Genomic DNA, 11,494 nt, shown 5'->3' with positions numbered 1-11,494 from the left:
TACAGGTTAGAAACTTTAATATAACTACTATTTATACTTCATGTCTTTCTTCGAAGAAAAAGAGTAACTCAGACATTAAAAAATAGATGATTTTTGGAAAGTTTAACTATTATGTATTATACCACTAGAAATAGATGCTTTTAAAAAAAGACATTTTACAAGGGTAGGAAACATGTACACTGAAATTCCACACCAGTCTTTATTTATACTTAGGGGCCTGAAACAAATCTTATAATTGCCTCTTCCAAATTACATTTTATTCTCTTAATGGTGTGGTTTACCCCCATTATACAAAAACAAGTATGATTATTAATACACTAGAAATATTTTGAAAGAAAACCTCTTAAGACAGATTTTTATTAACCAATCCAGACAAGTAATTATCTCAAAAAACTAATCTATTAATTTTCTGGTGGTATCACTTTAGAAAAGATTTCATAACCAAATTACACATTAATTAATTTATGTGTAAGTTTTAGCATTCACATCCCAAATCATGGAAGCCCTATTTTTTATAAAATCTTACCACTCAAGGTAAACATACTTCATTACATGTCAATGAAATGATGAATCTTCTAAACTGAAAACCCAAATATCTAACACTGATATACTTACTAGTAATCATATACATCATGACTATGCTTTTAAAACTATCTACAGATTTAAATGATAACCTGGTATATTATGGCAGAGTAAATCAAACTATCAAATACTACTTTTGGCTCTAGTTCATATCTTGCCCAAAAATGTGCATATCATAGCCAGAATTTTTCTGTATAATTTTATTTTGAAAATATTATTTCACTTGAAGATTGTTCTAAAAAACATTTTAAGATATGAAAATGTTATACAACTTATTTATTACAAATTAATCAGATAATTAGTTCTGTAATTAGGTACATGGTGTTAAGCTCATCTACATAAAAAATATTGCACATTTTCCTTTATTTTGTCTCCAGATGTGACTGATGTCTAAACTATATAGAATTCCAAACTATTTAAAAGTTATTGTGTGAAATGTCAACTTTATAAATATCAGAACTAACTGCACTGTAAAACAATCATTTTGGTAAACATGCATTTATTCACAGTTGACTTATTTCTTCAAGATAAATGCATAACTGCTCAAAATTATTTAAGAACCTATGTAGAGGTACAAGAACACACTATTACAAGTCTATTTCTACCTTCATTTTGAGGAAACACTGATCTTGGCAAAAACCTGGCTTACTTTCAAATGAACTAATGCTGGTACGAAGGCATACTTTAAAACTTTTCTGTGATCTGCACCTGTTCTTTCTTTTTTAAATTAAAATTTAAAAGCATTGGTTTTCAGAGGTTTATCTATTGTGGCACAAGTGGGTAATCATATAAAATGGACCCTAGAAGCAGTTCAGCATTTCAGTGCCTGCAGAGCCTCACTTTATTCATAAGTTATGACTGCCTTAAATTGCTAGACCACTCACTGATCATAATTTTAAGTGACAAAACCAAATCATTTTAATGTTATGTAATTGACACAAACCTGCATAACACAGTATGCTTCCACTGTGCTGAGGTCATATTATACTTTAAAAATATAAACAAACATATTCAATTGTGAGTTTTAGTTCTATAGTAATCCCAAAGTGTTTAAAATACACTTTAAAACAGAAGTGGTAACTGCAGGATATAGTTCCGGACTTGAATTGCTATTAGTGTCAAACACAATCATTCCTTATAAATAATTCTAGTGGTGCACTGGTCTGATTCCAGCAATTTCATTAACAGGAGTGAACCATACTTTATACACAGAGAATATATTACTTGAAAATCCCCCAACAGGAAAAATTTAGAAAGCTTTCAAATGCTTCCAAATGAAAAGTAAAGATCTGTTCCTGGCCCTCTTCACATCCTTATAGTTGGAATCTGACAAAAATCCACGGGTACAATTTACAAACTTTGACAAACTATTAAGTTAAAACCATTTTCTTTGGGGGAGATGAGAGGAAGTACCTTTAAAACCTGTTATACAAAATTCCAGCTGCCTTTTTATAAAAGTACGTTCCTTAGACTAAAATCATAAAATTAAGGTGCAAGAGTTTTAACAAAAATGAACTAAAGAGCTTTATTGACATCACAGTACATTCAAGAATAATTTTAAGAACATTACAGCTGAAAGAGAATGGCATGTTTATAGTCTTATTATGCACTATTTTTTGAAAAAAATGTAATAGAAAGAAATCCTATTAAGTAACTTGGAGCAGCATTTGAAAAAAGTACACCTATTTACAGATTAAAAAAAAAATTCTGGTTTCACCTACACAGCCACAATATGCCTCTATAATGAGACAAGCCCTTAAAACTCATGGAATTTTTTAAACATCATGGCATTCTTGCCACATCATTCCTCAGCGTTTACGACGGGGAGGGGTTGTTGATCTGAAAAAAAAAAAGGGAAAAGATAAAATTTAAAAATAAAAATGTATTTTATACTAAAGAATCTGCAATTTTCAAATAAATATTATTATATAGGATTTCTAAAATTACTTATGATTATGATCATTTATCAAGTACCAAACTGAGTTTATTAAAGAGAGAGAGAGAAAGGACACTTTCAACTTTGAATAAATTCAGTCAAATTTTTTTTTTTTAAAAATCAGACAAAATACTTTAAAAAGTATACTACCTTGATCGGGACTTAGACTTGTGTTTGCGGCTTGCCTTCTTACCAGACCTTTGAGATTTCTCCATGGATCTCGATCGACTATGTTTAGGCTTCTTAACCTTCTTTTCTTTGCTACTTCCTGGAGATTCAGAACTGCTCCTTCCACTAGAATCAGAGCCTGAATGTTTTTTACTATCTTTGGTAGTGCTTTTCTTACTATCCTGTCTAGAATCATGTCTTATGATCTTAACAGATATAGAACCACTCCTAGAGAACGTTCTTTCACTTTCTCGTTTCCTTTTTAACCTATCATCCTGACTACTGAACTTAAAGTCTTTTTCTTCCCTTTTTTGTTTCTCTTTTCTTTTATCCTGTTCACGTTCCCTTTCTTTGTCTTTCTTTTTCCTATCTTTATCTATACTTCGACTCCTCTCCTTTCTCCTCTCTTGTTCTTTAACCTCACCTTTATGCTTATGACTGCTTCCACTAAGACTTCCACGCTGATCATCAATTTTACGTCTATCCCGACTCCTACTACGACTGGACCGATTGGTTCGCCTATCCCTGGAGCGACTCCTACTTCTGCGTCTCTCTCGGGAAGGACTTCGGTTTCTTCGCCTTTCTCTCTCAATGCTATTCCTATTAGATCTCCTCCTATCTCTAATCTTTACTCTAGCCCTATTGCTCTCTGTCTTAATTCTGCGAGAGTAACTTCTGCTCCTACTACGCCTCGCTTTACCTGTTGGAGATCTACTCCTACTACGTCTCTTTTTCCTTTTAGGAGAAGAAGATCGGGAAGAAGTGCGACTACTACCTGAGCTAGAACTGTATGAAGAGCTAGAGACAGAACTACTAGTACTACTACTTCGGCTATTGCTACTGGAACTACCACTACTAGAACTTCCTGATCTACTCCTTCCTTGTTTCTCTTTTTCTTTATGTTCTCTTTTTGGTTCTAAAACTGACGTAGTTTCATTTGAAGTTCTTTTCTTTTCATTAACCACATCACCATCTGCTTCTCTTGCTTCTAGTAGTGATAAACTATTTTGCTCTTTATGGATAAATTCATTCATCTCTTTTGTAACCCTTTCTGATTGTTGCTTTTCTTCTGAAACAGAAAAAGACAAAAATAGTAAGACAGGCAAACATATAATGAAAAAACTTTCATACTAGCAAAGTTCAAGCTGAAAGACTATAAAAATAGAGCAGCACTGTTCAACAGAAATAAAATGCAGTAAGCAATTCAGGGTTTTTTAACAGCTACTAAACAGTTTTTTAACAGCTACTAAAAAGAAACAGGTTTGAAATTAATTTTCATATTTTATTAACCCAACATATAAAAAATGTCATTTCAACATCCAATGAGTTAAAGAGAAAACTGAAATGTTCTGCTCTTTTTTTTTGTATTGTAAAGTCTTTGAAATCTAGTGTGTATTTTATACCTACAGCACATTTCAGTTTAAGCTGGCTCCATCTGAAATGCTCAGTAGCTACATGCAGTTAGCTACCTGTCTGGACAGTACAACAATGGAGCACCAAAGTGCAGAGGTATCGTAAAGCAGGTAAACATTTCCCTCTTACACAGTAAAGCAACCTGAAGGTAAATTAGTAATTTATAGGAAATTTTTGGCTGTTAGCTCAATAATTACTTCTGAGATTGTCCAGTAAGATTTTTCAAACAATAAAGTCTACGTAAATATTCTTTCACTATTCCTAGTATCATTATATAAACTAAGAGCTGTACACATGTATAGCATTTTACATAATTAAATTCTACAGTGAAGTTGTTCAATTGTGTGTGACTCTTTGCGATTCCATGAACTGTAGCTTACCAGGCTCCTTTGTCCATGAAATTTTCCAGGCAAGAATACTGGAGTGGGTTGCCATTTCCTTCTCCAGGGGATCATCCTGACCTGGGGACTGAACCTGGGTCTCCCACATTGCAGGCCACCAGGGAAGCTCAACTGAATTCTAAAAAGTTAATAGTTTATAATGTATTCCTCTCAAAAGTCTTTTCATTTTAGGAACTTCAATGAGAAATAAAAAGACACCAAACAGCTTAACTTACAGTCAATAGAATTAATGTCTCCCAAAACAAAAAAAGTTTAACTTTTATAAACTACATACTTTGAATAATATAATTAATTTTGACTTTTAAGTTTGATAAAAATTGCAAATGAGTCAAAAACCTTAGTTTCAATTATATCACATAGCTTTGATTCTATCCTGTTATTTTTAGGTTGGTTAAAAAATAATAAAAAGAAATACAAACTGAACTGTATAAACACTAAGTGAGTCTAAAAGATATACCTTCCATCTGTTTATCATGTAACAGCTGCTGTTCTTTCTCTTTTCTCCAGAAAGCTTCCTGTTTCTGCCGGATGCGATGCCGTAATTCCTCATCATCAGTGTCGGATGATTCAGAACCTCGGTTGCTCCTCTCATCTTCACTGTCTCCTGATCCATAGCCACCCAGGCCACCTGTGTGCATAAAGCCCAGTCTATCACATGTAAACATTATTCTGTGCACTAAAAACTTTTTAAGGTCCGAGCAGAAAGCTCATTTCTTTTTTCATTGCCTTTTCTTGGAAGAATATGCTTATTCGGGGTGGGGAGGAGTATAAATTACAATGCTTAAGGAGTATACAGAATCCTCAAGAAAACTGATACTTAATATCTTATTCTTTCAAGAATATTTCATATATTGCTCACCATAGGGAATCTGGAAAATGACTGTCTCATTGTCCCTGCTAACCAACAAAACTATTTAATAGGGCAGTAACAAAGCCTTACTAAAGCATAATCAATTCAAACTACCTTACACAAATTTACCATGATCCTGAAAATATTTCTAAAATTAACTCTTTCACTGTTCAAAGTTCAAAAATCCAGGGGATGCTAAATATTTTTTTCCTAACAAAATTAGAATACTGTAATTCTCAATGGTACAGAAATGGCAAGGTGCTATATAACTGCTCCCCACCCTGAAGTGATCTAGATAGTAGTCATAACAAAATCATATGGGCATTTGGTTTTACCCATTTCTGCTGATCCTCACAAATATTAATTTGAAATGCAGATGCGGAAAAGGCAAGTTCAAGCTTTTATACACTTGATACTGTATCATGCAAATGGCAAATTATGAACATCACTACTATCACGCTCTAAGATAAACCCTTTCCTCTATGGTAAAACTTGACTTGCTACAATACAATCTAAATAAAGATCCTTAAAAGCATTTATGGATAGGTTCTTCCCTAAAGCATGTATTCAATAATTATGAAAGTGAGTTTAAATGTTATCATGGCTAAATTATGTACTATTACAACTTGTACTAATAAACTATGAATTAGTCACTACATTTGTAATAATCTCACCGTGAATGCGTTAAAAAAAAAAAAAAAAAAAAGCAAACCTTTTAGAGACTGATATAACCCTAAGACCTAAATTTTATACACTGAGTAGGCCCAGTACAGTTTCTAAACAGAACATGTAGAGAGACAAGGTAAGTGTGATTTTCCCTTTAAGGCCCTCTCACAAATAAGGAGAATACTTACCGAGTCCAGTGAGGGAAGCCAGTGCACTGGACTGTGCCAGCTGTTTTGCAGGAGCTTTGTATCACATCAACAACAGGAACAACATGTTAACACAAATAGCCACGATTTCATAGTCATGAGAGTCTACGGTATTGTTAAATCTACTACTATTGCTGCTTTTTGGGGAGAGAAGAAACATTAAAAACATAACATTCATTTTAAACCAGTAGTATGTCTGGCCTTGAAATTATAACTCTGATGTGAGCTGAAACTGGTTGATAATGAGGGAAAATGTTGACCAATACACTGGTATTTTTATTTTTGAGGTATGGACCATAACTAAAATTTTCTTTCAATATACTTTTTAAGTGTTACTAAAATTATGGGGAGGTGGGACATATTACTTGCTTCTGTAAGAATTACAAGTGGTAACTGTGAAAATTCTGAAGGTTCATAATTCAACAGTCAAACTAAATGTATTAGAAATCATACACCTAATACCATGGTATCTATATAGTAAAAAAAAAAAAAAAAAAAAATCAGGTGAAATTGAACATCAAGAATTTTCCACAGTACGTGTTATAGAACAACAGCAAAATTGCTAATTTGTGCTTAGGTAGGCTGGATGAAACAAAAATATATGTACAGTTTTAACATGGTGTCTACAAATCTAATATTTCCCAAAGAGTTAGAACATGCAAGAGGATCCATAATCTGCTAGTAATTCAACAAGGACAACAAAAAAGTCCAAAGTAGCCACCAAAACCAAAGAGCCCCAGATAAAGAAAACCAAGAACACCCACAATATACCTTTCGTTGCTTTCCGGTGTGCATCTTTGGCTATGTAATAAATTTCTTCATCTGTGACATCTAGTAGAATTTCAGTCAGAAGCATTTTTGTCAGCAACATCTAAGGAAGGATATTTTATACATTTGTTTTTTATTCCTAATCATTACAGTTACTAACACAGTTTGACATTTTCAAAAAAATTAAAAAGCAAAGCCATTTTATAAAACATTTTAAAGATCAGATTAACTATTCCAAGAAAGAATATCTTGAAAATTATTGTAAATTATCAGAACTTTAAAAAACATTTTAAATCATATGGATTAAAATATATATAAGGATTTATCTATAAAGCAGAAACGCTGAATTCTAATTCTGGAGACAAAACATTTTTTTTTAAGTCCCTATTACTAAAAGTTTCCAGAAGTGTTTTAAGTTGAGAGGAATATCCTTTCACTTAATAATATTATTAGTAAGCACCAAAATACTAGTTTTTTATGTCACTTCGGAATTTACATTAACCCTCAGCTCAAAGTAAAATCTAAGGGGAAAAAACAAGGAAAATAAGGAAATGGCAATTATTGCATTTTGTGAAATGAAGTTCTTTTTTTCTTTATTACTATCGTATAGCATACAATAGACTTGAAATAAGAGCTGCATTCTAGCACTCGTTTGGCTAACAACAGCTGTTTCATATGTGGACCTCTCTGGGATCCAGATTACTCATCAACTAAAATAAGAGTACACCAAATCAGCATCATCTAAGGACATTCCAAAGATCACTGACCAACCAACATGGGAAATGCAGCATATTATATACCCAACCTCAGAAGCCTACAGTACACATTATAGACATTGAAGGCTGTGAAGTCTTTCAATGAAGCATCTTTAATTGTGTTAAACCTGCTGCTGCTGCTAAGTCGCCTGAGTCATGTCCGACTCTGTGTGACCCCATAGATAGCAGCCCACCAGGCACCCCCATCCCTGGGATTCTCCAGGGAAGAACACTGGAGTGGGTTGCCATTTCCTTCTCCAATGCATGAAAGTGAAAAGTGAAAGTGAAGTCGCTCAGTCGTGTCCGACTCCTAGCGACCCCATGAACTGCAGCCTACCAGGCTCTTCCATCCATGGGATTTTCCAGGCAAGAGTGCTGGAGTGGGGTGCCACCGCCTTCTCCATGTTAAACCTAGAGCTTCCTAAATTTATTTTTCTATACATTCTTTTAATCTTTTACAGTATACAAAAAACATTACTTTAGAAAATAATGTTGTGATTAGTCACTCAGTCATGTCTGACTCTTTGTGACCCCATCCATGGACTGTAGTCCACCAGGCTCCTCTATCCATGGGGATTGTCCAGGCAAGAATACTGGAGTAGGTTGCCATGCCCGCCCCTCCAGGTGATCTTCTCAACCCATGGATCGAACCTAGGTCTCCTGCATTGCAGGCAGATTCGTTACCATCTGAGCCACCAGGGAAATGGTCTCTTGGGTCTCATGTAGTATTAATAAAACACTATTTAGTCATGCTGTTGATATTAGAAAACGTGCTTAATAACTGCTTTATAAGCTATGATTTCAGATATTATGAGTTACTTGGATTTTGCAGACACTAGTGCCCAGCAAATATATATCTTATTACTGTTTTACAAGTTCCCAAGTTTAAGATAGCCAACCAAAAATTTTTTTTAAATTATTAACAAGATAAATCCTATAATATAATGCTGAATGTCATTATATCTCAAAAAAAAATTTTTTTTAAGCCAGTACATGGTAAAGGTAAGAAATTTAACATTCTACCATTTGATACTCTTTCTCTTCTTCAGTCATCTCTGGTTCACTTTGCTCTTCTTGAGGAACTGGAGATGGACTTCTGCTGACTTTTCCACTGCTTGCAGCCTCAACGTTTTCAGTGTCTTCATCTTCCTCATCGCTATCCTAAAAAAAAGTAACAGCACTTTTTGGGCCACCCAAATTCATGCTTATGTCATAAAATAATTATCTTAAATATTCTATTTTAAAACCCCAAATTAAAGTCTATGATACAGATACAGAAAAATGAAATTTCTCTCTAAATAACACTTCTGTGCTACAGATCTCATTTGGTAATTTAAAGAGAGGAAATACAAGATTACAAGATGGCTTGTGAGAATCAATTTCAATTTTTTCCCTTAGTTAAGTTTTCCTAAGATAAATAACTAGAAGCACATCATGCCCAGAGATTGATTTAATTAATATACATTATATATGATGGTCCTGAGATGAGTGGTATGTAGAATTTTGGATAAATGGGCCACATTCATATACTCAGTATAACTTTTATAGCTGTAAATTTAAGCTTTTTACCTAAAATCATGTGACTTAAAAAAAAAAAAAAAACAAGTCAGTTTCCAGATCTAAACTGGTTACTGAAATTTGCTTTTTTTTTTTTTTTTTAGCTATATAATGGACAGATAAGCAAGAAATGAGGCTTACTTCAGATAGAGGAAATACCAGTAGTTTGTCTCTGTATAGTGTTAGGTTTTCAGTATTCAGATGGCACACCTTAAAAGGTAGATTCTTCTTTAGGCAAAGAAATATTCCACAGTCACTCTTAACAATTGTACTAAGTAAAAGCCAAGGTGATCACCTAACCTAAAAAATTCTATGGAAAGACTATTCGAACCAGAGGAAGACTACATGTAAAAACAAGTCCAAAGGCATCTGGGAGAAAAGGGAGGACAATCTCCAGTTTTGAGGTTTTTTTTGGACACTTGAAAAAAAAATCAAACTGGGAAATCTACTATTTCATTTAGAGATTTAAAAAATTTTTTTTTCTTTTTAAAGATAAATTTTAAAAGTGGCAACCTGTTGTTTCTTATCTGCATAACACCCAGAACAAAATCACATCTTTGGTATTGTTTTGCTAAAAAAAAAAAAAAGTAGCTTATGGCATTCATGGAATTGAAGCAAAACCAGTACCTGCTTGAAGTGAAGTGAAAGTCACTCAGTTGTGTCCGACTCTTTGCGACCCCAAGGACTATAACAGTCCATGGAATTCTCTAGGCCAGAACTCTGGAGTGGGTAGTCTTTCCCTTCTCTAGGGGATCTTCCCAACCCAGGGATCAAACCCAGGTCTCCCGCATTGCAGGTGGATTTTTTACCAGCTGAGCCAACAGTTAATTGGCTGTCCTTAAAACTTACTTCTGAAGGAAAAAAATGGCCTTGGGAGGAAGAAGGATTTCCTGAATTGCACACTGGCCACTGCTGTGGCTGTCAAGCTGCTAAAAACAAAAAAATTCTCAAGCCATTCATGCCATCTAACCGATAGAGATTTAAAGAGTTAAAACCTTATGTTACTTTCAGTACCTGTCAAAAACTAAGTTATTATATCCTTGAGTGTAAGTATAGCTGCTTTATAGGCCACCACTGGGGAGTTCACTGTACTACAATAAAGGAGCAGAGATTTGTTTGTCAAGGTAAAACCTATTATCTAGCATCTCACTGAGTAATTTCTCTCTGAATGAAACATTTTATATATTTGCTGCCCTCTTTTCTCCTTACTACCCTCAGTAACATATATAAAAATAAACTCCAATATACTTAACTGAAAGTTAATCTCAAGGATACTACTCTAGTACTTTTCAAAGACTAAATTAATACCTATTTATTTTCATAAACTTTAAAAAATTGAAATATATTTGATTCACAATGTTTCCGGCATATAGCAAGTGCTTTAATAGACTTTTTTTTCAGATTCTTTTCCATTATAGGTTATTATAAGATACTGAACACAGTTTCTGTGCTACATAATAGGTCTTTGTTTTTTATTTTATATATAGTAGTGTACATCTGTTAATCCGAAATTTCTAACTTATCCCTCCCTCTCTTTTCCTTTTGGTAAACATAAGTTTGTTTTCTATGTCTGTGAGTCTATTCTGTTTTTTAAGTAAGTTCATTTGTATCTTTTTTAGATTCCCCACATGTATTCTTTTAGATTCCACATACAAATGATATATTGTAGTTGTAAATGGTAAACTGGTGCAGCCACTGTGGAAACCATCTACAATAGCCAAGACGCAGAAGCAACCTAAAGGCCCATTGACAGACGAATGAATAAAGATGTGGTATGTGTATATATATACATATATACACACAAAGGAATATTACTCAGCTATAAAAAGGAATGAAATAGTGCCATTTACAGTAACATGGACGGACCTAGAGATTATCATACCAAACGAATTAAGTCAGAAACTCAGTTAAGTTTTTCACACAGATGTCACAAGGAGTTCAGATCAAGAAAGTCTACTTACAAATTTACTTCTCTGAGGTAAACGAGGGCCATCTCCTCCTTCAGCATCATCTGTGGCCTTCTTTTCTTTTTTGGACAATTGTGAACGTTGTTGCTCCATTCTTTCTTTCTCCAACTTCTTCTGCTTTTCACGTTCCATTTTTTCAAGACCTTCTCGAATCCAAGCTGGAAGAGTCCTGCGTTTTACTGCATCTGTTTCACATGGGACAAAATATTCATGTCAATTAAGTAA

General features: G+C 33.8%; 1 protein-coding gene across 6 annotated transcripts in view; it reads right to left on the bottom strand.

The window, feature by feature from the left end:
* Nucleotides 1-177: 177 nt before the first annotated feature.
* PNISR (PNN interacting serine and arginine rich protein) overlaps nt 178-11,494 on the bottom strand; it is a 29,593-nt gene continuing 18,276 nt past the window's right edge. For 3 of the 6 annotated variants that reach the window (XM_040239134.1, XM_040239130.1, XM_040239133.1), the window contains exons 7-13: nt 11,264-11,454; nt 8,769-8,906; nt 6,994-7,093; nt 6,205-6,258; nt 4,958-5,128; nt 2,669-3,755; nt 178-2,421 (exon numbers count right to left, since the gene is read on the bottom strand). In XM_040239134.1, coding sequence (XP_040095068.1) covers nt 2,391-2,421; nt 2,669-3,755; nt 4,958-5,128; nt 6,205-6,258; nt 6,994-7,093; nt 8,769-8,906; nt 11,264-11,454 — 1,772 coding nt within the window. In that variant the 3' untranslated portion in view covers nt 178-2,390. Of the gene's footprint in view, nt 3,756-4,957; nt 5,129-6,204; nt 6,259-6,993; nt 7,094-8,768; nt 8,907-11,263; nt 11,455-11,494 lie in introns of all 6 variants that reach the window. The other 3 variants (XM_040239131.1, XM_040239132.1, XR_005720889.1) reach the window with 3 other exon arrangements.

Source organism: Oryx dammah, unplaced genomic scaffold (assembly GCF_014754425.2).
Source record: "Oryx dammah isolate SB20612 unplaced genomic scaffold, SCBI_Odam_1.1 HiC_scaffold_4, whole genome shotgun sequence".
Taxonomy (NCBI): domain Eukaryota; kingdom Metazoa; phylum Chordata; class Mammalia; order Artiodactyla; family Bovidae; genus Oryx; species Oryx dammah.
This window is presented reverse-complemented; position numbering and strand designations above follow the sequence as displayed.